At 46.0% G+C, this 27,718-nt stretch overlaps 1 protein-coding gene and 1 long non-coding RNA gene across 5 annotated transcripts in view; one reads left to right on the forward strand and one right to left on the reverse strand.

The window, feature by feature from the left end:
• tulp4a (TUB like protein 4a) overlaps positions 1-18,394 on the reverse strand; it is a 175,678-nt gene extending 157,284 nt beyond the window's left edge. For 2 of the 4 annotated variants that reach the window (XM_069932186.1, XM_069932185.1), the window contains exon 1: positions 17,300-18,192. In XM_069932186.1, the coding sequence (XP_069788287.1) occupies positions 17,300-17,599 (300 nt within the window). In that variant the 5' untranslated portion in view covers positions 17,600-18,192. Of the gene's footprint in view, positions 1-17,299; positions 18,193-18,249 lie in introns of those variants that run through there. The other 2 variants (XM_069932188.1, XM_069932187.1) reach the window with 2 other exon arrangements.
• On the forward strand, positions 17,279-26,866 carry LOC138760899 (uncharacterized). The gene is made up of 2 exons (XR_011355955.1): positions 17,279-21,829; positions 24,100-26,866. It is a non-coding gene; the product is annotated as an uncharacterized lncRNA (long non-coding RNA).
• The last annotated feature ends 852 nt before the right edge of the window (positions 26,867-27,718 follow it).

Consider the following 27,718-nt stretch of genomic DNA (forward strand, 5'->3'; position numbering starts at 1 on the left):
TCTCTATTCCCAAGTCCAACTCCCACCTCTGTCTTGATTTATGAAGTCCTGGTTTGGGTCCTTCTGCTTGGAGCAAGAAATACATTGCCAAGATGAATCATGGTCTCTATGTCACTGCATTTTGGCAGGGACATTGTTGGACCTAACTTGTCCTGTAAAAACGAATTTATCTAAAGGTAGCAGTGGAATGTCTTGTTTGATAAACCATATTTATGTCTGAGTTGTTCGAATGACACAAGTTGCCCCCGCTCATAACAGTCCTCCATGCACCTGACGCTGTTCCGACGCCAGGGGTCCAGGATCTTGATACCTACTGTTAATGGTATTAATCTATTTGGAGTCAGGGGTGTGTTTGGGGACAGCCCCACTTTGAGACCTAAATATTGGTTAATTTCATTCCAAATAGTGATAATTTGTTTGAATATAAGGCTGTCTGCTTTTCCAAATAACAATTTATAAAGTCCTCTGCCACCTTCTCACCCACCATGTGCAGGCCAATTTGTGCCCAGGATGGTATATCTCCTCCCTCAAAGAGTGAGGCAATGTATCTTGACTGGACTGCCCAATAGTATTTCTTGAAGTCTAGCATTTGTAATCCACCCAGAGTATAATCCTAGATCAATTTTTCCCATAGAGACCCTGACCACCTTTCCATTCCATAGAAATATTCTTGCCCATGAGAGCAAATTTTAGAAGAATCCCCTGGGCAATACCACAGGCAGTGTCTGAAAGAGGTAGTGAAGCCTCAGGAACACATTAATTTTAAGTTCAATTGACCTTGCCCACCACAGATATTGGCAGGGACATCCACCTATTTAAGTCCTCCTCGATTCTTTCAAGGAAGGGGGTATAATTCAACTTATATGAATTATTCAAGTTGTTATCTATTCGAACTCCTAAATATTTGATCCCGTTTTGTGGCCATTTTAGACAGCTGTTCTGCTGGCATTGATTGCAGTTCCCCTTTACTGAGTGTCAATTTCACTCTTATTCCAATTTAACCTTGTAGCCAGAGATCTCCCCATAGTCCTCCAGTATACAATGCAGCCTGGTCAATGAGTTTACCATGTCTGTCAGATATATCAGTACATCATCTGCAAATAAGTTGATTTTATGTTCTTCCTGGCCTGCTTTAAAACCTTTAATGTCTAGATCCTGGCGAATGGCGTCAGCTAATGGCTTCATGGCCAATATGAACAGGGCTGGAGACAGCAGGCATCCTTGTCAACTTGATCGTGTCAGTGGGAATGCTGGAGAAATTTGTCCGTTGGTCACAACTTTACCCTTGGGAGCACGATACAGCACCCTGAATAGAAAATTCCACTCCAGCCTATCAAATACCTTCTCTACATCCAGGCCAGAGCCAGATCCCTCTCATTTCTGGTTTGTGTCTGATGCATTATACTCAACAGTCTGCCAATATTGTCTGCTGCCTGTCTCATTTGTACCAAGTCTGCTTGGTCTTTGTTTATTAGTTTTGGTAAATATTTCATCAGGGGTTTGGCAAGTATCTTATAATCTGTATTTAACAGTGAGATAGGTCTAGAGGAGAACGGCAATAACAGATCTTTGTATTTTTAAAGTATTATCGTAATGATTGCTGTCGAAAAAGATTCTGGGAGGGTTTAGGTCTCCATTGCCTGGTCCACCACCTCCATATAAAGGGATATCAGTAAATCTTTAAATTCCTTATAGAACTCAGGTGGAAACCCATCCTCCCCTGGAGACTTGTTAGTCTGCAATGAGTTCAATGCTTTCCCTATCTCTTCCTCCGTGAAAGGAAGATCTAGGCTATCCTGTCCTTCTGGGTCCAAATTTGGAAGCTCTAGTTTGGACAAGAATCCGTTGACCTTATTGTCTGATTTGTATAGACATTTGTAAAATTCCTTGAAGGTTTCATTGATCTCTTTTGGTTTATACGTGGTCTTGCCATTCCCAGCTTATGTTGCTTTGATCGTCCATGAGGCCTGTTCTACCCTCAACTGTCAAGAGAAGATTTTATGGGCTCTCTCCCTCAATTCATAGTATTTTTGTTTTGACTGTATTATGGTCTTTTCCATATTATATGTTTGAAACGTATTATATTTCATTTTCTTTATTGCTAGAGCCCTGCAGTGATCCTCTGAGATTAGATTTTTGATAATCCTTTTCTGAGTAATTTCTTGTTCTAATTCATCCAACTCGCTTATATATTCTTTCTTCAGTCTTACTGTATCCGATTATCTGGCCTCTCAAATATGCTTTGAGGGTATCCCATAGGAGGAATTTATCCAGAGTAGAGGTACAATTGGCCTCGCAAAATATGTCTACCTGTATTCTTTTAAAACTACAAAACTCCAGATTCTTTAACAGCAACATGTTAAGACGCCATCTGAATGCCTTATCCAGCTTATCTGGTATTACTATTATTAATGTCAGGGGTGAATGATCTGAGAGAAGTCTCACCATGTACTCAACTTCCAATATCCTACCCTCTATATGGGTTAAAGCCAGGAAAAAGTCAATTCTAGAATAGGAGTCATGCTGTTTTAAGTAGAAAGTATAGTCCCTCTCCCTCAGATGTTTCCACCTCCACATCTTTATCAAATTCAGCTTGTGCATATAGCCAATGATAGCCTTGCTGCCTTTGTTTTAGTTATTTTCTTTGTTGACTTATCCAGACAAAAATTAAAATCTCCCCCCAATTAGGATAGGATGTTCTCCTTTCCTTCTACCAATCTTAGGAAAATGCTCTGTATGAAATTTTCAAAGTTGGGGGAGTATACCTTTACTAGGGTCCAGGATTCTGAATATATCTGACAGTGCACCATTACAAATCTTCCTGTTTTGTCTATGGTCACATTCTGTACTCTCACCGGAACACTCTTCCCTATCAAAATTGCCACCCCCCTTGCATGTGAACTGAACTAGGAGGCTATCACCTGACCCACCCATCCCCTTTTTGGCCTTTGGTATTCCCGCCCTGTTAAATGTGTTTCTTAGAGAAAGGCCAGGTCCGCTCCAATTTGTTTAAATGTGTGCCAAGACTCATTCCTCTTTCCTGTCCAATTCAAACTATTAATGTTAAAACTAACATATTTTATGCTCTTGGTCATTGCCCAGAGGACCCCCAGATCAGTGTTCCCTCCATGCCTCCACCGCCCCATGTCCGTCCTCGCCCAACCATATTCCTCCAGCCATCCAGTCCAGCCCACAACAAACCCTGAGAAAATAAAACAGAGACAAGGGCCACAAGCCCCCAAGGGGTAAGTAAAAGAAGAAGATTTGACGTAAGGAAGAAAAGAAAAAAAACAAAGACAAAATAAACTACTATACCAAACTTTACCCCCTTACCAATGTACTTTCTCTTCCCACATCTAATTCCTCTTACCCTTCCTCCCCCCAACCTCTGGTGACTTTACCCTTTTTATTGTCACCATCCCCTACATTTCAAAAGGCTGTGCATTTTGCACCCATCTGCCTTCCACAGCTCTCCAACCTCATCCCCTCCTGGTCAACTTCCTTTTCATATTCTCTGAACAGCATATTTATATCTCTAACGGTTGAATCTACTATTACTCTCTTGTATACAATGGCAGAGAGTCGGGATAAGTGGGAGTTTTTCAGGTTGGCAGAGAGTGGTAAGTGGGGTGCCGCAGGGGTCAGTGTTAGGCCCACAACTGTTCATCATTTACATTGATGACTTGGAGGAGGGGACAAAATGTGGTGTAGCCAAGTTTGCGGATGACACCAAATTGAGTGGAAGAGCAAATTGTAATGAGGATGTGGAGAGTCTGCAGAGGGATGAGTGGGCAAAGGTCTGGCAGATGGAGTACAATGTTAGTAAGTGTGAGCTTATCCACTTTGGCAAGAAAAATAAAAGAGCTGAATATTATTTAAAGGGTGAAAAACTACAGTATGCTGTAGTGCAGAGGGACTTGGGAGTGCTTGTGCATGAATCGCAAAAAGTTAGGTTGCAGGTGCAGCAGGTTATTAAGAAGGCAAATAGAATGTTGGCCTTCATCGCTAGAGGAATTGAATTCAAAAGTAGGGAGGTAATGTTGCAACTGTATAAGGTACTGGTGAGACCGCACCTGGAGTACTGTGTCCAGTTCTGGTCTCCATATTTGAGGAAGGATATACTGGCTTTGGAGACGGTCCAGAGGAGGTTTACTAGGTTGATCCCTGGGATGAAGGGGTTGACATGATGAAAGATTAAATTGTCTAGGATTGTATTCACTCGAGTTCAGAAGAATGAGAGGAGATCTTATAGAAACATATAGGATTATGAAGGGTATGGATAGGATAGATGTAGGAAGGTTTTTTGAGCTGGCCGGGGAAACTAAAACGAGAGGACACAGTCTCAAAATTCGGGGGAGTAGATTTAGGACAGAGATGAGGAAAAATAGTTTTTCCCAGAGAGTAGTGAATGTTTGGAATTTTCTAACCAGGGAAGTGGTTGAGGCTGCCTCATTAAACATATTTAAAATTCAGTTAGATAAATTTTTACATGATAGAGGAATTAGGGGATATGGGGAGAAGGCAGGTAGGTGGAGTTGGGTCATAAATTAGATCAGCCATGATCGTATTGAATGGCGGAGCAGGCTCGATGGGCCATTTTTGGCCTACTCCTGTTCCTACTTCCTTTGTTCCTATGTTTGAGTAAATAAAATAATTTTTCCCTCCAGCTCTATCGGCACCACCCCCTCCTCGCTTTCACCCCGATCGCCACTGCCTTTAAAATTTTCTCACAATTCTGGTGACACAGGAACTTCACCATGAGAGCGTGGCTTTTGACTGGGGCCTGGGCACAGGAAGGGAGTCCAATGGGCCCTCTCTACCTCCACCAGATCCCCCAATTTTTCCTTTCCCAAGACTTCTGGGAGCCAATGTTGAAAAAAAGCTATGGGGTCTCTCCCTTCTCAGCCCTCTGACAACCCCACAATCTTGATGTATTCCTCCGGCTGTGATTTTCCAAGGTGTCAATCCTCTGCCAGAGACATCCCCTTTCTGTCTCCCATGCGACAACCTCTGTCTCTAATTTATGAATTCTGTCTTCATTATTACCAGTTCTATTTTCTAATTCAGATACCTGTCCTAATAATCCAGTTAGGGCATTCTCCCATCTATTCATTTTGTTGTACAATTCTTTTGTCTTTTCCTTTAAACCCCTGGCCAGTCTCTCTTCCATTCTCATCATAGCCTGTAGGATATCACGTAATGAGGGCTCTGTGCTCCGCTCCCTCTTGCCGATACCAGCTTGCTGCCACCATGGGTCCCTGGTCCTCCCTGCGATTTTCCCTCGACGCTGCCTCCTGTTCGCTGTCAGCCTCGCTAGGATCACCACAGGGGCTGTCTCCCAACACAGGGCTGAGGTCTTCTGGATCCTCCGGTGAATCACTCCCAGCACCCATCGTATTGGGCTCACATCACACTTCTTTCATTGTCTTTGGGGGGGGGGAGAGGGATATTCTGAAGCTCTGATCTCTGATCTGTGGGTCCCTCATCTCCCGATGGTCGGCCAGAGACCACGCAAACCCTCCTCCCCAGGTTGGTCTTACCTCCCGCTGACATCTTGGGTGAGCCTCATTCACCCTCCATCGATGGGGCCTCCTGGGACTGGGGCCTGAACGACATCACCATTTTGACCTCCACGAGGCAGGCTCGATTAGGTGCCAACCCGATCATTCCTCCCACCTTGTTGGCTGCCTTTGCTTGATTGATGCTCTTCTTCCGCATTGCAGCAAGGTAGAGACTTTTATTTATTAGTTTTAGTCTTTTTTTACTTCTTTGACTTTTGAACCATTTTTTAATTCTTCTGGTCCCAGAGCTCTTGGGATCAATGTCTTACTGCTCACTCCTCATCATGTGACCTCCCTTCCCCTTTCACTCTTAACCAATGTCTCTATTTGTTACCTCTATATATTGATTTATAAAACTTAACTGAACACATTTTACAAACTCCAAGCCATCCAACCCTTTTACAGTATGGGAGTCCTAGTCAATATTCACAACCTTGTGTTTCCTGCAGTTATCTGCTATCTCTCTAAAGATATTGGGCGGTATATAATACAACCCCCATGAGTGTGATCATATCTTTCCCATTCCTCAGCTCCAGCCATATAGCATTGATAGACGAGCTCTATGGCTATGGAACTCTCAGAGTTAGTGCTGTTGCTTCACAGCTTCAGGGTCCCATTTTAATTTGTTCTTAGAAGCTTGTGTGGAGATTGCATGTTTTCGCCTACATCCTAAAGATATACTGATAGTGTAGCGGCAGCTACACTACTACTGAAAGAACACACAACCAGACGGGTTGAGCTCAGTGAGCAGAACTGATTTATTGCCTGGCCCTGGCTGAGAACCGCGCTGGGGGGGGGGGGGGCGCTGACGTCACCCGGGTGTATCATGGTCCCCCAGCGCAGGCTTCTGAGTCCCGTGCTGAGAAGGGGAAACCCCCGACAGCGCCATTTTGGCCGGCTGCCCCGCCACGTGGATTACAAGCGAGGCTGGTTCGCCTGCCTAGTGGTGTGCCGCCAAAATAGGTTAATTAGCAATTGTAAATTGCCCCTAATCACAGAGAGGTGAAAAAAATAATTAAACATAACAGCACAAGAAATAGGAGCAGGTGTAGACCATATGAGCTGGCAAGCCTGATCAATAAGATCATGGTTGATTTGGCTGTATATTCAGCTCCATTTACCCACCTGCTCCTCGTAACCCTTAATTCTTCTATTCTACAAAAATCTGTGTCATAAATAGTTAATGAAGCTACCTCCACCACTTCCTTATGAAGAGAATTCCACAAATCCACCACTAATAATGGAGCAGTTCCTGTCTACATTGATGGTATGGAGGTGGAGAGATTTAATAGCTCAAAGATCCTGGGAATTAACATATTGGAGGACCTCTCCTAGAGCAAGCACATCAAGGCAACTGTAAAAGACATATAAATGACTACACTTTTCAAGAACTCTGGGGACATTTGGCATGTCATCACATACTCTATCAAGCTTCCACTGTGAAAAGTATACTAACTGCATCACAGCCTCCATTAGAAAGTGGAGTCCCCAGGAATGCAGAAGGTAGCAAACATATTTAAGTCCATCAAAGGTTCTGAGCTCCCATCCATTGAATACATTTATGTGATGTAATGCCAAAAGAAGGCAGCAATCATAAAGGATCCCCATCAGCCTGGTCACAACCTTTTTTTGTTGCTATCTTCAGGAAGAAGGTATAGAAACCTAAAGTTCAGCATCTCCAGATTCAAGAACATCCCCCCCCCCCCCAAAAGCTATCAGCTCTTGAACATCCCCTTACCACATTAATCATAAACTACTCTTGCACCACAAAAACCCACCCCCAGTATTAAAACGCCACTGTTTTTTCCTGCACTAATGTAAAATGTAAAATTTATTATTTACCTCTTATATCCTCACTTTCTGTACAGAAACTGTTGGGAATTTTTCCCCCCCTACGTACTTTTTTGGCTGCAACAAGAATTTGAATGCATTTGGACATTGTATATGTGTGTATGACATTAAGCTGATCATCCTAATCAGTCTTAAATCTACTCCCCTGAATCTTGAAATTATGTCATCAAGTCAGTGGAAACAGCTTCCCTGCTTCTATCTTATCTGTTCCTTTCCTTATTTTACACATTTATAGAAGATGATCCCCCATCCTTCAAAGGGTAATTCCAGGCTATTCAATCCATCCTCACAAGATCACCCCTTCACTTCTGGAATCAACTGAGTGAAGTCCTCTGCACCACCTCCAAAGTCAGTACATCCCTGCCCTTTTCACATTGAAAATCCGCTAAATTGGCATGTTAATGACCAATTTTGAAATACCAGTAGGGCTGTTCACACTGGACCAAGCAAACCTGGTTCCATGAGTCCTTTCATATTGCCTACCCGGTATCGCAAAGCAAAGGGAGACCCACTCTCCAGCGGTGACACCCTGAGTGACATATTATGTACTCACAGGTAGTGAATGCTTTGTTCTATACACCTCACTCCAATCTCTCACTCTGGAATTTGTTCCCACATGTCACAGGGATTCCCATCAGTGCAGGGGGTCATGGGGGTTCCCTGTCCCTGCAGGGGGTTCACGGGGGATGTGCAGAAATGTATCAGGAAGTTTCTGGTCAGGAGTGGCTGATAGACATTGTTGAAACCAGACACAGCGGTCAAAGGAGGAAAAGTCGGAGATGGCAATGATGGCAAGCTGGCATCATCACCCTCACCTTCAAACAGAAGGGAGAGAAGGAGGATATCAGGAATTAGAGACCCATATTATTATTAAATGTTGACTACAAAATCCAGTCCAAGGCCATTGTCAATCAAATCAAACCTGTCCTGGGGCAAGTGATCCACTAAGACCAAACTTGCAGTCTGGGCAGGAAAGTCTCTGTCAGCCTCGTGCTACACAGAGACACCATTGCCTACATGTAGGGTGGGGGGGGAGGCGGGGGGGAAGGGGGGTTGGACAACTGCCTGGTCAGGTTAGACCAGAAGGCTTTCAACTGGATATCGCATACGTACATGATGGACTTATTCTCCAAAATGGGCTTGGGAAGGAATCCAAAATTGAATTAAACTGCACAACATGTAAACCATGGTTATGAGATAGATAAAAGTTATCAAGGAATATACATCCAACAACATCCACAGGCCATCTTCCTCACCCATTATGCAACAATGTAGCACAGTATAGTCAAGGAAGCCCTTTAGCCTACCATATTTGTGCCTACCATGATCCCAATCTAAAATAATACCACCTGTCCGCACATGGTCTGTATCCCTTGACTTCCTGCCTGTTCGTGTCACTGTTTAAACATCTCTTAAACATTGCTGATATCTGTTTCTAGCTCCATCTTTGACAATGCGTTGCAGGAACCTGTGCAAAAACAAAGGCCTGGGAAACCTATTTTATCTATGCATTGCTTAATTTTGTATATATTTTATATACATTTTGAAAAGTCTAACAGGAAGAATTTGACTCTGGATGTTGTGCAGGTCCTGATCACAATAAAGAAGATGAATTTTGATTGTTACCCTTTAGTCCGTTCTGAACATCACTGCATGTGCCAATACACAATGGCATTTTTTTCATACACAAAATGCAATTTGGCAGCATAAAGTTTCTTCCCACAGTACCTTCCCAACCTGCAACTTCCACTACTGGAAGGACAAAATGGAAAGGAAGAGCACCGCCTGCAAACTTCTCTCAAATTGCACATTATTCTGGATTGTAATTACAAGAGTTTCTTCATAATTACTCATCAGGTTTCTCTCCATTAAATAAACTTAATATCTTCTCCTTTAACTCATCCCACATTCTCCAAATAAAAGTATGATTAGTCACATGGGTCCCAGTTATGACCATCTTTCTGGAGACAATTGTGGACTTCAAGAAGATTAAGTTAAGCCATTCTCCATTACATATCAATATTTCTGTTGTGGAGAGAGAATAGAAAGCACAAAGTTCGGACAACTTATCCTGGTCCAATAACAATACCTCATTAGTTAGAAAAGCAGAGCAAAGCCTACATTTACACAGGAGTTGAGACGGGCAAGGCTACCAGCCCCCATCTTATCAGCATTTTATAGGAACACAACTGAGAGCATCCTGTCTGGCTGCATCATTGTGTGGTATCTTAGCTGCAAAGCATCAACCAGAAGTCAATACAGAGAATCATCAAAATGGCCAAAAAGATCACTGGGGTCTCCCTTTTCTCTATTTTCAACATTTACCATGAGAGTTGCTTAAATAGGGCTCAAGGAATTATAGAAGATCCTTTTCATCCAGCACACACCATCTTGAACTCACTACCTCAATGAGGTGGTAAAGGAGCATCAAAATCAGGGCTGCCAGGCTGAGAAATAGCTTCTTCCTGCAGAGTGTGAGATTGATGAACAGTATTCTGAAACCAAGTAAATCATACCAAAATATTTATTTTGAACTATATGTAATTACTATGTATTATACTTTGTGCATGTATCTGTCTGCATCACGGTCCGGAGAAATGCTGTTTTATCCGGTTGTCTACGTACAGTCAGATGATAAATACTTGAAATTGAAACAGTATGAAGGCCTTTATAAGGAGAGTATAAGAGTACAAAAGTAAAATTGTCTAATGCAATCATACAGGATACTGGTCAAACTATTCATATGGTGTCAAGCAGCAATATTGAATTTTATTGAGATTTCCCCAGTTCCTACATCTGAAGAGGAAAAAAGTAAAGACTAACCATCCTATGTAATCCATATACATTCATGTTTCCTGTTATACCATTTGCTCTTATCTTGTTGAATATGCCTCATGTGTGGCATCTTGTCAAAGGCCTTCTGAAAATCCAAATACACATTTCCTTTATCCAGCCTGCTTGTCAACAAAGTCCAACAGGTTTGTCAAGCAAAACTTTCCCTCAAGGAAACCGTGCTGGCTTTGACCTATCTTTATGCCTCCAAGTACTCCGTAATCTCATCCTTAACAATCGACTCCAACACCTTACCAATCACTGATGTCTGGCTAACTGGTCTATAATTTCCTTTCTCCTGCCTCCCTCCTTTCTATTGATTCCTGAAAGATCATCATCTTTTCCCCCACTTTTGTTTGGGTTTATAGCTTATTTCATCATTTTCCTTCTCTTGCAGCTTGATGTACATGTTTGTTATAAATCTTTTAATTATCATTGTGTCTGTGAACGCATATTCAAAGCTGCTTCCTTCTGGTAATCTCAGTCTGTTTTCCAATTTATCCTTTATAGGCTTTCAGTTGATGGTATGCAAACATTGTACCACGAGTTATTCCATATTTGTACTTCGTTCAAATGTTAATAAATTATTTCCCAAAAAACAATTTTCTATTCTTCTAATTCCTTTTCTCTACCATTCTCTAAAGGAAAGGTTATCTATTGTAAAAGGGATTAGCTGATTTTGCGTCAATAATAATTTTGGTATTTGGTAATTAGTTTTTTCCTTTCTACGTGAATCTTCTTACATATATTGAGTAAATGAGCTTTTATATCGTACCAGCTTTTCATCCCACTTATAAAGTATATGTTCCGGTACCTTCTCCCCTATTTAATCTAGCTCTATCTTAGTCCAATCTGGTTTTTCCCTTGTCTGATAAAAATCTGATAAATATCTTAATTGTGCTGCTCTATAATTTTTAAAGTTTGGTAACTGCAAACCACCTTGGTTATACCTCTCTGTTAATTATTTAACGCTATCCTCGGTTTCCCCCCATTTCCATAAAAATTTCCTTATTATTCTCTTTAGTTCATTGAAGAATTTCTCTGTTAAGGGATTTAAACAAAGCTAAAAAATGAAACATGGGAAAAGTTATGCTCTGGAACTATGAAGAATATAATAAACACAAGGTTATGCATGATACAGTATAATTGGTTACACAGGTTATATATCATGCCCTAAAAGTTAAAAAAAATAGGATCCAACATTATCAGATAGATGTTTTCGCTGTAAGAAGGAAATGGGAACAACAGTACATGCCATTTGGGCATGTGAGAAAGTGAGAAAGTTTTGGGAAGATCTAAATCAGGTATTAAAATAAAATCACAAAAAAATACCAAAAAATCCAGAGATAATAAGTAATACAAGTAAAGAATTAGGCCTCAAACTGGATGAATTGCAAAAAAGATTTATTATATGATAGCCTTAGCTGTAGCAAAAAAATGTATAATGTCAACTTGGAAATCAGAAGAGAACCTGAGAAAACAGCAATGATACATGGAAGTGAATAAATGTATTCCATTGGAAAAAATAAAACATAATTTAAAAAATAAAGTCACATTATTTGAACAAATTTGGGAGCCGTACATGGAACATAACAGAGAGGGCCTGCCTCGGACTCCACCCCCTAAAATGATGATGAAGACAAAATGACTTGATCCAGTGTGTAAAAGTAGATGTATCTTGTTTATTTTCATTGTGTGATGACATTGTTTAATGGTTTTATTGTATTGTATATGTTGAACGTTTAATGGGTTTGGAGGGGGGTGGGAAGGGGGGAGAGAAGGTAGGGGGAAAAAAGGGGAGAAAATGCCACTGTGTATATTTAAGAGGGAAATGTTTGTATGTATTTTGATTGATATGGTTCACAGTGTGAAAATTTTTTTAAAAAGATCATCATCAATGCCTCCACAATCTTTACTGCTTTAAGAACTCAAGGATGCAATCCAGGAGGTTTATCCACCCTCAAGACAGTCAGCTTTCTAAGCATGTTTTACAAACCCACTAACACCCACAGCTATCTCAACTATACTTCTTCTCACCCAGTCCCTTGCAAGGATTTTATTCCTTTCTCTCAATTCCTCCATCTCCATCGTATCTGTTCCCAAGATGAGGTCTTCCAGTTCAGATCATCCGAAATGACCTCCTCCTTCTAGAAATGTGGATTCCCTTCCACCATCAACTCAGCCCTTATTCTCATCACCTCCATTTCCTGCTCAGCTGCCCTCACCCCTTGTCCTCATCTACCACCCCACATCCAACACATTATCCTCAGTAATTTCCATTAACCACAACATGATCCCACCACCAGACACATCTTCCCTTCCCCTCTCTCATCTACTCATCCCTTCCCATTAATCACTCCTTCGTCATCTTTCCCTGCGCTACAGGAACCGCCACATATGCCCACACCTCCTTCCTCACCACTATTCAGTCCTTCCAAATGAAGCAACACTTCACATGTGTATCTACAGGAGTCACCTACTTCATCCAGTGCTCAAATTGTGGCCTTCTCTATTTCAGAGACTGGATACAGGCTGGGAGATTGCTTCACTGAGCACCTTTATTCAGTCTGCATCAGTGAAAGAAATCTTCCAATGGCCAACCATTTCAATTCTGCTCCCCACTCCCACACTGAAACACTTGTCCATTGCCTCATACACCATACACTGTCAAACCCAAAATACCTGTAAATTGGAGGAGCAACACCTAATTTTGCATCTGGGCACTGTCCAACCTGATGGCATTAACATCGACTTCTCTGGTTTCTGCTAGCCTACTCCCCATTCTCTCTCTTCCCCATCCCTCTGTCTTCTTTCCTTCAGCTGGCCAGCCCCTTCCTTCCTTCTCCATTCATAGAGCCACCCCCCTCCCCTTGTTTTGAATGGTGGGAGGAAACTGGAGCCCCCGAGGTAAAGCCACGCAGAGAGAGTAAGAACGTACAAATTCTTACAGACAGCGTGGGATTAAAACTCTGGTCTCAATCACTGGCATTGTAACAATGTTATGCAAACTCCTCCACAATCTCCATCAGTACCGGAGCACCACAAGGTTGTATTCTTAGCCTCAACTCTATGCACTTTACACCCTCGACCGTGAGACTCAGTATGACAAAATAACAACATCTCTAAATTTGCTCATGATACCACAGTAGTGAATTGTCTAAAGGAAGGGGATGAGACAGCATACAGGATGGAGATTGAAAACGGCTGAATGGTGCACCAACAACTCAATGTCACCAAAACTAAGGAACTGATTGTTGACTACAGGAAAGGAAAGCCAGAGGTATACAATCCAGTGATCATTTGGGATCAGAGGTGGAGAGGGAGAGCAAATATTTGGAATCACTATTTCAGAGGATCTTTCCTGGACCTAACTCACCAACGGCATAGTGAAGAAACCACGTCAGCACCCCTACTTCCTCAGGAGTTTGCGGAGGTTTGGTATGACATCAGAAACCCTGGAAAATTTCTACAGAGGTATGGTGGAAAGTGTGCTGACCAGCTGCATCACCATCTGGTATGGAAACACCAATACCCCTGAGCATACAGCCGTCTTAAAGGTGGTAGATGCAGCCCAGGACATCAAAGGTAAAACCCTTCCCATTATTGAGTACATCAACAGGGAACGCTGCCATTGGAGAGCAGCAGCAATCATCGAAGACTCTCACCACCCAGCACATGTTCTGTTCTTGCTGCTGCCATCAGGAAAGAGGAATAGGTGCCACAAGACTCGCACCACTAATTCAGCAACAGTTGCTACCCTTCCACCATCAGACTCCTCAGCAACAAACTCAATCAGAGATTCATTTAAAGATTCCTACTTGTGCACTTTATTGATTTTCTTTTTGTTCTCTCTGTATTGCAGTTTGTTTACATTCATTATCTATTTACAGTTGTTTGTTTACATGGAACCCAGTTGCTGGAGTGACGCACACAGTGGTTCCTGAGAGGAGGTGGCAGCAGCATGGAGATTATGCACTGTGCGCGAGGAGGGTCTCCAAAATTCCGGTATCCAGCCGGTCATCTGCAGTAAATGGACAATGGGAGGGGTGCACTTCCGGCGGTATCTGATATGATGGGGCGAGGTCAAGGGGGGGACCTTACTAAAGCTCAGCTTAGGTCCCAGGTGGTAGTTAATCTGCTACTGATGAGTGTATTTACTTTCTTACTATGCTTGTGTCTATACCAGGTCTTTTAAACTGTAATTGACAATTGGGGTTCTGTGGTTTCCAAGTGCTCCCAAAAGGGTTCCATGAGCTTAAAAAGTTTGGGAAGCCCTGGTTTACATGTTTTATACTGTGTACAGCTTATTTTTTGCACTACCAATTAGTGGCAATTCTGCCACGTCCACAGAAAAAAAGAAATCTCAGCGTTGTATGTGATGTCATGTATGTTCTCCAACAATAAATCTGAAATATAAATTCTGCCTGTCATTCCTCTGCCCATATCTGTCTGATCTCTATCCTTTTATATTCTTTGAAAGCCTAGAACCTCACCCACTTTTATTTTTCATCCATGTTCTCCAGCCAGAACAACACCTTGGTCTTCTATAAACTAGTCAATTCTAAATCCAATCTATCAATGCATCATGCATCTCATGCACGTTTACCTCCAGATGAGCCACGAAGGACCTCGTCAAAGTCCACGCAGACAACATCCACTGCCCTATCTTCATCACCTCAAAAAAAATTTAGATCAAATTTGTAAGACATGACACACCCTGCATACAGCCACGTTAACTGTCCTTGATCTGACCATGCTTTTCCAAATGTGCATAAGCATATGGAAGTATTCTCTCCAATAGCTTTCCTACCACTGATGTGAGGCTCAACAGTCTAATAATTTCCTGGAATATCCCCAATTCCATTTGTGAATAAAAGGAACAACTTTGGCTTCTCCCCAATCCTCTTGGACGTCACTAGTTGCTGGACATTACCATATTTGGATACGTGCTTTAGCAGTGAATGGGAATCTTGTAGTCTTCATGTCGAATGGTAGGAATAGATCAGTGGTTCTCAACCTTTTTCTTTCCACTCACCTACCACTTTAAGTATTCCCTATGGCACAGGTGCTCTGTGATTAGTAAGGGATTGCTTATGTGGGTGGAAAGAAGAAAAAGTTTAGAAAACCACTGTTTTAATCCTACCTAATTGACTCATTATGTGCAAAGGAAATGGGGCAATGACAATTTTTCTCATGCAAAATATTTCGGTAACAATTGGGTTGAGAGCAGATTCTCATCCTTCCCATCTCCCTCACATTCCACCTTAAACAATCCCTGATTCATCAAAGAGCACCAATAGCATAGGGATTACTTAAAGTGGTAGGTGAGTGGAAAGAAAAAGGTTGAGGACCACTGGATAAGATTGACCATCTCTCTTTTTGAGTGAGAGACACACATAAATTAACAGCATCTTTCTGTGTCACATATTGTTACAAGTTGTGCATAATACCAGAGGTAAAAAATATTTTAAATTACAAATGAAGGTTACAGCAATTGAGTTAACTCCAAGTGCTAAAACTTCCATAATATAATTATTCACTCATGAAAAACAAAAATTCCTATAGAATTTATAGGAAATCTGCAATAAAATTTATTAAGGAATGAATTACATGCACAAATTGGTGTCGGTATTACAATCATGAGCATGATTAATCTGGTTGACTGCTGTTCCTATTTCCATAATCCGTTCCTTGAGCTTGTAACATCATTATTGATTTCTGCTTCAGTTTTACTCCACGCCCCCCAATACCATTATCTAAAAAGTAATTATTTTAATTCATTTCAGAGGAATTGGGTCTTGCTGACAAGAACAGTATTTGTCATCCTTCCCTAATTGTCTTTCATAGAGTGGCCATGAGCCACTTTCTTCGACTGCTGAAATCCTTGAGGTGATGGCACTCCCAGTGTTATCCCGCAGCGAGTCCCAGAATTGAAATGCTGCATCCGAGAAGGAGCAGTACATAGTTTGTGTCGTGAAGGGGCATTTGCAGGTAGTGGTACTCCTGTGTACCTACTAGCCTTGGTCTAAGTGGTAGAAGTCACTTGTTTGGGAGGTGCTGGAGTATCCCAGTACATTTTGCAATAGTACATAATAGTACCCATTAAAAAAGCAAAGGAGGGAATGATTGGACAAGTTACCAATCCAGCTGGCTGCTTTTATCTAGATAACAACAAGCTTCTTCAGTGTGATTGAAGCAGCACTGATCTAGAAGTATTTTATTAAATTCATAACTTGCACCTCATAGATGACAGAAAGGTTTTGGGACATGAGACAATGAGACAGTTGCCACAGGATGCCCAACCTGATTTACTCTTGCAGCCACAAAGTTTATTAGCTGTTGCATTTTTGTCAATGGACTGAGATTTTAATGGTGGGAAACTTGTCAGCGGTACTTAATGTCCAGTTTAAACTCACGTTGGAGATAATATCTGGGAAGTGAATGGCATAAATTGTACACTATTGTCTGGATCCTGCTACAGACAGACAGGGATGGCTTCATCTTCCAAGGAGATGCAAACGACTGAATCAGAAGCAAATGTTGTTCAGATCTGTCCAATTTACAAGCTCCAGTTTGAAGTTTCTCATCCAGAATACAACTCCATCTCTGATTGTTAATTTAAAATATTTGCTGTGCAGGTACCAAGGTCATACTTTGCAACAAATTTTGACCTTGTGCAGATCAACCCCTTAGTATCTACCCTGAGAAACACAATCCCTCCTCCAAAGGCTTTCATCACTATCTACAGGAATGTAACAATGCAAAAATCATTTTTTCCATCCATTAAACACTTGATACTAATTGGAAGTGAAGATCCAATATAAAAGAACTAGCCGGCCAATTTTCTCTTCGCGGGAAGGGGGTGGAGGGTGGGGGGAAGGATTGAATGAGAAAGTGACCTATCGAGGATCAGGACTGGAAGTACCATTTCAGCCCCCGATGGCACCTGTCTTCCTGACCACTGAGTAAATGAATGAGTGTTGCTGCTCAAACAATACCCGAGGGCCTGCTGCCCTCACACTGCCTCGGGGCAGCCAGCTCTCTGAAGGGCTCACCTCGCTGTTGTGGCCTCTTAGGTTGAAGTTGATCCTCTGCGGGCTGCTGCGCTCTCTCCGGCAGTGGCTGGCGGTGAAAGTCACGCCGACTACTCCTCTGCCGTTGCCAGTCGCCAGCCAGCCTTCCTCGTAACAACGCCGGCGGCACACGGGCTTTTCCTTCTCGCTCTTGGGCACCCGGCCTTTCCACGACAGGCACAGGATATTGGAGTCGCTACACAGCACCGGGCCCTGCTCCACCGCCGCGAACATCCCGCTGGGCCAGCCGCCCGATTGCCTCGCTGCCGAACGGCTACTCATCAAACACTGGCCGGGCCGAGCTTCCCCCGCCCCCCCTCAGACGGCCTGGAGCAGCAACATCGGGGCCTGTCCTGGGCGGGGCGAGGGCGAGACAGAGGCGCCGCGCCACCGGCACGGACGAACCGATCAGCCGCTTTACCCCAAACCGAAGCTGCAGCCCATTGACGCGGCTGGAGCGCGCTTCCGCGCACGCGCGGGGTGGAGGCGGCCGGCTGAGGGGTCACGCGCCCTTATCTCGAGTGCGACCGTTCAACGAGGAGAGCCTGGGTGAGAAGCAGATTGCGCGCCTGTTGCCCCGAGGAACACCCGCCAGTCATAGCGCGGACGACGGGTGAAGGGAGCTGGTTCGTGCAGCCCCGACCCCACTCTCCATCCTCTCCTCCCCTCCACTCCGGCACCTCGCGTTGCGTCGCAGCGGTCCCGAAACGCAAGAGCGCGTGGGCGGTGGCGTGCGCGTTCCCGAAACGGCGTGCTGGCTGTCGCCTGTCGTGAAGCTGTGCCTTCAAGAGCTTGGCTGCACGAAAACACGAGGGATGGGAAGTACAAGGAGTGTTTCTGTGATGCAATCTATCGGATGTGAAGTGTAACCATAATGTTGGTGGGGAAATAACTGCTCGAACTGCACCTGTAGAGGAAAAGGGACGGTCAACCTTTCGGGTCGAGACCCTGATCATTTGTCAGGGTATAAATAGGAGATGCTGTGGCTGCGCACTCTCTCATTGGCAAAGTGGCCCCGCGTGCTGCGCCACGTGGTGGGGGGCAGCCATGGGAAGATGGCACTGTCAAGGTTTCTCCCTCCCTGGTCTCCTGCCCAACGCACGCCTGGGGCAGCGATTATGATGTCACAATGCACGAGGTGACTGACCTCACACTGCCCTTGAAAGGCTACACGCTGAATTTGAATAAAAACAGTCATTAATGACTTTCAATATGGTGGCTGAGTCTTGGCTGTGTCCAGCACTACATTGGTGACCCCATTGAGCCCAGATGCCTCTCTGGTCTCAAGAACGTGGATCTGGCCAAGATCATCGCCGTTGCCATCAAACTGCCCCCTTCTGGACCCATCGCCTGCATACTTGGTTCGGGCAGACGGAGGCGCAGTTTCAACTGAGGAACATTTCAGCCGACGCCACGATATTGTGAGCGTGCTGGACGAAGAAACGGCAGCCAGGGTGGATGATCTAATAAACAACCCAGCAGCCGAGGGTAAATAGCCTGCCCTCAAGAAACTGCTCCTTGGCACTTTTGGGCTCTCCCCTCAGCAGCATGCCTCCAGGCTCCTGCACCTCAAAGGGTATGGGGACCGCACACCATCAGCCCTAATGGACGAGATGCTGGCGCATCTTCCTCGAGCAGATGCCCGGAGACACCCAACTACTCCTGGCGGATGAGGACTTCATGGATCCATGCCAAGTCGCAGCCCGAGCAGACACCCACTGGTGCACCAAGAGGGAGAATGAAGCAGCCTTCAGTCAGGTTGTGCAACCAAGTGCCAGCTGGCCGCACAATTCACCCAAGCACAAGCCGGAAGAGCACCATTCCACCTGGTGCTTTTACCATCAGCGCTGGGAAGTGCAAGCTCGTAAGTGCCAACAACCGTGTGAGTAACAGGGGAAACCACCCGGCCAGCCGCCATTAATGGCTGCGACGGCTGGCCACGTGGACAGCCTCCTTCACGTTACCGACAGGTCCACCAGCCAACATTTCTGGTGGACACAGGAGCGAATCAGAGCACCTGATCTCATGGTCCCACCCTGCGGGCAGCCAACGGTTCCGCCATCAAGACCTTCGGTACCCACAGGGTGCAGATCCAGATTGGGAAAGAGGAATTCCGCTGGAAGTTTGTGTTAGCCTCAGTGGGTACTGCGTTGTTAGGGGCTGACTTCCTGAGGGCATATGGACCGTTGATCGACTTGAACGGCAAGAGGCTGGTCAACGCTCGCACCTTCCATTCGGTGCGCCTGGACGCCACGAACACCTGCAGGCCCAAGATCGCTGCCATTTCCACTTCCAGGGATGAGTATTCGAATTTACTCCATGAGTTCCCCGCCATCCTTCAACCACGATTCAGTGCCACCTTTCCCCAGCATGGGGTATACCACCATATCTCCACGCATGGACCCCCTCAGTACGACAAGCACAGACGACTTCAGCTCGAGAAGCTGCAGCTGGCAATGGAGGAGTTTTCCTGGCTGCAGGAGTTGGGGATCATCCACTGCTTGGACAGCGCCTGGGCATCCCCTCTCCACATGATCCCCAAATCCTCCAGGGGCTGGAAACCCTGCGACGATTACTGGCTTTTGAACGACATGACCACACCAGACAGGTACCCGGTTCCACACATTTAAGACTTCTCAGCCAATCTCCATGGCACGCATGTCTTCTCCAAGGTCGATCTGGTGCAGGGGTATCATCAGATCCTGGTCCACCCCGAGCACATCGGCAAGACGGCGATCATCACTACCTTTGGCCTTTTTGAATTCCTGCTTATGCCTTTCGGCCTCAAGAACCAGCCCAGACTTTTCAGTGCCTCATGGATGCAGTGGGTATGGACTTGGAATTTGTATTTATCTACCTGGACAATGTCCCTATCGCTAGCCGCAACCGCAAAGAGCACAAGGCCCACCTCCGTACCCTGTTTGCCCTACTGGCAAAGTTTGGCCTCACGGTCAACATGGCCAGGTGCCAGTTCGGCAAGCAGACGCTGCAATTCCTAGGGCACACCATCTCAGCAGCAGGTGCTGCCCCGGCACCAGAAAAGGTCGCGGCCGTCCAGCGGTTCCCCAAGCTAACTACCTTCAAGGGCCTGCAGGAGTTCGTGGGGATGGTGAATTTTTATTATCAGTTCATCCCCGGCACTGTCCACACCATGCGACTGCTGTTTGCGTTGATTTCCGCTAAGGAGAAAGTTCTGACGTGGTTGGAGGAGGCTTTTGCCACAACAAAGGATGCCCTCACCAACGCAACTCTTGGTGCACCCACGCCTGGAGGCACACACGGCGCTCTCGGTCAATGCCTCAGCCACGGCGATAGGGGGCATACTTGAGCAGTGGCTCAATGGACAGTTGTGACCGCTGGCCATCTTTAGCAAACAGCTGCGCCCACCGGAGCTCAATTACAGCACTTTTGACTGGGAGCTCCTGGCGCTGTACCTGGCCATCCAGCACTTTTGATACTTTCTGGAGGGCAGGCCCTTCACGGTGTTCATGGACTACAAGCCCCTCACTCAAGCACTCGCGGTGGCCAAAGATCCGTGGTCGGCTCGCCAGCAACGCCACCTCTCCTGTGTGTCGGAGTTCACCACCAACATCCCGCACAGGGCAGGCAAAGATAACGTTGTGGTGGATGTGCTCTCTCATCTGGCGTTCAACGCTCTTGCCCCCGGCCTTGACTACACACAATTGGCACAGGCCCAGAAGCTGGACACAGAGACGCAGGCTCTCCAGACTGCCATCTCTGGCCCCGAGCTCCAGGACATTCAGTTGCCCAACAGCCCAGACACGCTGCTCTACGATGTCTCCACTGGCTTGCCACGCCCAGTAGTCCCACAACAGTGAGGTTGAGGGTTTTCAGCTTAGTCCACAACCTAGCCCACTCTTCTGTGAAGACTTCGGTGCAAATGATGGCAGAGCGCTTTGTGTGGCACGGGCTCAAAATGGAGGTGGCCGAGCTGGCGAGGAACTGTACCAAATGCCAGGCCTCCAAGGTCCACTGGCATACGCAGGCCCCAATCTAGCAATTTGACTCGGCGGTGCGGAGATTTCAGCATATCCACATTGACGTCGTAGGCCCCCTGCCGGTGTCCAGAGAAGCGCGCTACCTTCTCACAATAGTCAATCGGACCACAAGATGGCTGGAGGCCATTCCCATCAAAGAGGCTTCCGCAGAGACGTGCGCCAGGAACCTAATCAGTCATTGGATCACTAGGTTTGGAGTGCCAGTGCACATCACCAGTGACAGGGGCACCCAGTTCACTTCCGTGCTCTGTGCTCAGCTGACGAACCTCCTGGGGGGTTAAACTCCACCACACCACAGCCTACCATCAGCAAGCAAATAGTTTGGTGGAGAGGTTTCATCGTCATATGAAATCCGCCCTTATGGCTCACCTCACCGGCCCAGGCTGGACAGACGAACTGCCTTGGGCCCTCCACAGCATCAGAACAGCACCTAAGGAGGACCTACAAATGTCTTCTGTGGAACTGGTTTGCGGCGTGCTGTTCTCGCTGCCCGGTGAGTTCTTTGGCCCGGAGCCCAATGTCACATCTGTGCAGATCTTTGTAAGAAACTATCCTCGCTAGCCCCCCCCCCCACCTCCTCGCATCATGGCGTCTGGCCGACACACTGTCCCAAAGAGCTGGACTTGGCAGAATTCATATTTGTTCGGCGCGGCCCACATACGGCACCATTACAACGCCCGTACGAAGGTACATACAAGGTCCTCCAGTGGTCAAGCAGGACTTTCACTTTGGACATAGTGGGTAAAGATGAACCTTTCACCGTGGACCGTTTGAAGGCGGCGCACTTAGATCTATCCCGGCCGGTGCAGACGGCCATGCCCAAATGCCGGGACTGCCCGCCCAAACAGCGGGACGCATAGCCGGTTCGGGGGGGGGTTTGAATGGCAGCGCACTCTCCCATGGTGAACTGGCCCCGCATGTAATGCCACATGGCGGTGCAGCCATGGGAAGATGACGCTGTCAGGGTTTTCTCCCTGCCTCAAGTCTCCTGCCAAGCGCGCGCCTGGGGCAGTGATTATGATGTTACAATGCACAAGGTGACTGAGCTCATGCTGCCCTTAAAAGGGCGCGCGCTGAATTTGAATAAAAACAGTCATTAACGACTTTCAATGTGGTGGCTAAGTCTTTCTTGGCTTACAATCCAGTGGATAGTAGAATTCGGGGAGGGGTGAGGCAGGTGCTGGCAGATCTAGGTGATGAGGGGTCGGTGAGGAGATCCTTATTACCTGATTTCATTCTCCTCTTCTTATCGATCTATTGCACACACCTTCTGCTGTCACTTATCCCATGCTCCTTCTGTTCCCTTCTGCCCACCATCAAGATCCTTTTATTATCATGCAATAAAATAGAAAATGTAATATTAGACAAAAATTCCTTTAGTGTACCGGAAGGCAGACCTTTCACAGTGGCACTGGCAATTTGCCAATGCACCTGCCAATGTGAACACTCCCGAACTGAAAGGGGTGGGGGGGGTCCAAATCGACCCAGGAATCAACCACCGAGGGAGGTAGTATCATTGCCGATTCATTTCAAATTAGCATATCGGGTCGCCCAATATGAATGGGAAACCAGGTATACCAGGTTCCATTAGTGATGCAATTATGACGTCCTTGCTTGCGTGAATGCGACCGCATGGTAAGGAGTCACGAGGAGGGGAGCGGGGGTAGAATCTGTGGTGGCACACATCCTCGTGGCGAACCGGCCCCGCTTGTACCAGCGGGGCAGCCGTGAGAAGATGGCACCATTGGGGACCTCCATGCCATATGGGTTAGAGCAAGGCAAGCGTAGTGATGTCACTGCTGACATGGGGGGTGGAGCTCATGCCACCCTTAAAGGGGCGTGTGTGAAGTTTGAATAGACAGTTTATTTGAAACCTCCAACATGGTCGTGGCGTGTTTCAATCTGTGTAGCAGTCGCTTCAAATCAATAGATCTTCCTAGTGTTAAATCCATTTGTAAATTGTAAAATATTGTCTCAAACTGGGGGGATCAGGAGGTGTGCAAGCCCCTCTCCTGAAAAGCTGAAGAGGCGGACTTACGTCATATAATAGGTGCGATTAAAGACGGCCCGTTATATGAGAGGATCGCCTCCAGGCTCAGAGACATGGGATTTGCCAGGGACAAGCCCAAGGCGATCAACAAACAGAAGCGTCTTCAGAGGAAGTTTCTTCCAAGTTGTTGATCACAATGGGTAGGAGTGGGAGGGACCAACTGGACTAGCCAGACTATGACCTCTCCTACCAGATCTAGGGCATCAGCTGATCAGCAAGCACTTATGCCCTTGATCTCAAACCTACAGCCTGAGAGGACTCCTGTAGATTCACTGGTGCCTTCATCCATTTTGAGACCAGATGAGGATACCAATACCCCCAGTACCTCAACTTCCCCCAGTAACTCAACTGCACCACAGACTGGTAAGAACTGCTTGCACATTTATCCAATTTTTATGATGTGTTTTGTGAGTGCGTGTCCATGTAGAGCTCGTCGAAAGAACCAAAGACTTGTTGATCCAAACCAAGACTTTTATTAGTAAAAGACGGGAGCTCTTCACAGGTGGCCGACCAGTCCGGAATGATCCGACCTGGCTAGGGACAGAACCCTTTAAGGCCCAGACAGTAGGCGTGGCTAAGCTCGCAGCCAATCGCTGTAAGCACAGTCATTACACTCTAGATACTGTAACTATATACATTGGTGATAGGTCTGTACTATCACAGTCCATGAAGTGCCTTCTTTCTAATTTCCCATGTGTTCCATTGCTCTCCAGGAACCGAGGCGAGGAAGAAGCCCACACGGACACAGGAGGTCACCACCGAAATCTGGGGGATTACTCCAGGAGATTTATACCTGTATCAGGAGAGGCGGGAAGAGAGGATGGTGCAAGTCCACCAGGAGGTGGAGAAGCAAGAATGGGAGGCTCACTTCTATGACCGTGAATCTCTCCCCTCCCCCTACCCAGGACACTTTCTCCTCTTCAAACTTTCTTCCTCTTCCTGGACACCTTGTCTTGGTCAGCTGCCTGCTCTGGACCTTTTTATTTTCAACTGCTACCGTCTCAGTTTTACCACCCCCTCTCATATTCCAACCTCACCTCCTCAGAATACTCTGTCCTCCACTCTCTCCGCAACAATCCCAACTTCACTATCAAATCTGCAGACAAGGATGGTGCAGTGGTGGTCTGGCACACTGACCTTTACCTTGCTGAGGCGAGTCGACAGCTCTCAGACTCCTTTTCCTATTGATCCCACCCCCCACAGGACTCCACCACCGTCTCCAACTTTGTCACCTCTGGTCACTTCCCCTCCCAGCCACCAAACTCATTCTCTCCCACCCTGAACTGCCCATTTCTGCCTTCTACCCAAGACACACAAACCCAACTATCCAGGAAGACCCACTGTTTCTGCCTGCTCCTGCCCCACCAAAATAATTTCATCTCACCTTGACTATCTTTTCTCCCCTGATATCTTTTCTCCCCTGATCCAATCCCTCCCCATCTATATCCATGACACCTCACGCTCTCCATCTCCTCAATGACTTCAGATTCCCTGAACCGGGCCACCCCATCTTCATAAGGATGTTCAAACCCTCTATTCCCCACACAGGTCTTCCTGGACCAAATACCTGACAAGTCATTCTCTACCATTACCCTCCTCTGCCTGGAAGAACTTGTCTTTGCTCTAAATAACCTCCTTTAACTCATCCCACTCCTCCAAATCAAAGCAGTAGCCTTGGGTACACCTGCCTATTGGTGGGCTTTGTGGAGCAATCTATGCTGTAAGCTTACACAGGCAAGACTCCTCAACTTTCCTCTGGAATATCGACAACTACATTGGGGCTGCCTCATGCACCTATGATGAGCCTGTCAATTTCATCCACTTCATGGCTAACCTCTACCCTGATCTTAAACTCACCTGATCCATCTCCGATAACTCTCCACTTCCTGAATCTCTCTTTCTCCATCTCGGAAGAAAAGCTTTCCACTAACATATACTACAAACCCTCCAACTCCCACATCCTGTCCCCCCCCCCTGCAAGGATTCCACCCCTTCTCTCATTTTCTCCATTTATGCTGCATCTGTTCCCAAGATGAGGTCTTCCAGTCCAGATCTTCCGAAATGTCTGCCTTCCACAAATGTTCCTTCCCCTCCACCATTATAAACTCAGCCCTCACCTGCATCTCCTCCATTTCCCACTCATCTGCTCTGCCCCCAGACACAACAAACATTGAATCCCCCTCATCCTCACCACCATCCTCCACATCCAACACGTATTCTGTCGGAACTTCCAGCATTTACTACAGGATCCCACCACCAGACACTTTTTACCCTCTCCTCCCCTCTCAGCCTTCTGCAGGGGCTGCTCCCTCCATGATTCCTTCATGCACTCATACCTCCCCACCCATCGCGCCTCTGGCACCTTCCCCTGTGCCCACAGGAGCTGCCACATGCACCCACACCTCCTCCCTCACCATGGTCCAGGGCCCCAGACAGTCCTTTCACATGAAGCAACACTTCACTTTTACATCCAGAGGACTTATTTACTGCATCCAGTGCATCCTTTGTGACATTCTCTACATCAGAAAGACCGGTTGCAGATTTGGAGATCGCTTCTCTCAGCACCTTCCCATTCTTAACCACAGGGACCTCCCATTTCAATCCCGAATCATACTCCTGTGCTCACATGTTTGTCCTTGGCCTTGTGTACTATCGTACCCAGATCACCCACAGATTGATGGAACAACACCTTATTTTCTGTTTGGGCATTCTCCAGCCAGTTGGAATTAGCAATAGGCCTTTTCATATCGCTGAATCTAGGTGATCCTCCTGGGACCCAAGTGAAGTTCCCAGGAAGGCTGCACCTCCTGGGTCTTTCACACTGCAACCTTCTTCTTCTTCTTCTTTCTTTGGCTTGGCTTCGCGGACGAAGATTTAAGGAGGGGGTAAAAAGTCCACGTCAGCTGCAGGCTCGTTTGTGGCTGACAAGTCCGATGCGGGACAGGCAGACACGGTTGCAGCGGCTGCAGGGGAAAATTGGTTGGTTGGGGTTGGGTGTTGGGTTTTTCCTCCTTTGCCTTTTGTCAGTGAGGTGGGCTCTGCGGTCTTCTTCAAAGGAGGTTGCTGCCTGCCAAACTGTGAGGCGCCAAGATGCACGGTTTGAGGCGATATCAGCCCACTGGCGGTGGTCAATGTGGCAGGCACCAAGAGATTTCTTTAGGCAGTCCTTGTACCTTTTCTTTGGTGCACCTCTGTCACGGTGGCCAGTGGAGAGCTCGCCATATAACACGATCTTGGGAAGGCGATGGTCCTCCATTCTGGAGACGTGACCCACCCAGCGCAGCTGGATCTTCAGCAGCGTGGACCTTACTTACCTGGAAAATTGGAAAATTGGTGACCGGGCATTTTATGGGTGGGAACACAACCAGTGATGACATCGCAAGTGACTCGTTACCAACAGGAAGAAGAAAATAATAGCAATGCCATTTGCGAGCACAGTATAGAGTAATTAAAGAACAGTTAATAAAGCATATACTTTAACCCACTTGTTTCACGGTCAATTTAATAACCATCAGTCATGTTTTCTACCAGATTGGCAGTTGGAAATTGGGGTGGTGTGGAGGGCTTGGGGTTATTTTATATCGTATTCCGACTGGCCATTTCTTCCTTGGGTCAGAAACCAAATGCTTTGCAAAAAGCACGGAAGGAAACAACAGGACAGGGTTAAGGAAGTCAAACTTCACAGCAGAGGTGGTGGGGGAGAAGTTAAGGTAAAGACAGGAAATTGTGACAGGCACAGGGTAGGGAGAGAGGGAGATGTGGAAATTGGGCATTGAAATGATGATGGTCTGGATACTTTTATCCATTCATTTGTTCCCCTCTGACATTAACGTCAGTTAATGTATTTTTTACCTTTGCTACATTAAGGACACTGACCTGCTGAGCTTCTTCAGCATTTTGTGTTTTTACAAATACTCATCTAGATGGTTGTTAAATTGGAGCATTCATGCCTGCTCCACCACTTAGACATTCCTACCATCCTTTGGATGAAATAAATTCCTCAGATCCCCTTTAAATTCCCTCTATACCTTATCCCCATATGCAAAACTCATATACTCTTGTTATTGAGACCTCTATTACAGGGGAACATTTTGTACTATACACTATATCTTTGATCCTTATTGTATATTACATTCAGCCTCTTGCCCCCAACCCCCCCTACTTTGGCTTCCACTGCATATCAGCATATCTTTCTTCCCATGAATGAAACACTAATATCTGCTTTGATGACCTAGTAATGTAGTTTATGAACATAAAATCTAGTGTATGATAGTAGAGCCATTCAGTTCCAGCAGATACACATTTCTAGAACTTAGTGGGATGTGATGGCTT

Source organism: Narcine bancroftii, chromosome 4 (genome assembly GCF_036971445.1).
Source record: "Narcine bancroftii isolate sNarBan1 chromosome 4, sNarBan1.hap1, whole genome shotgun sequence".
Classification (NCBI taxonomy): Eukaryota; Metazoa; Chordata; class Chondrichthyes; order Torpediniformes; family Narcinidae; genus Narcine; species Narcine bancroftii.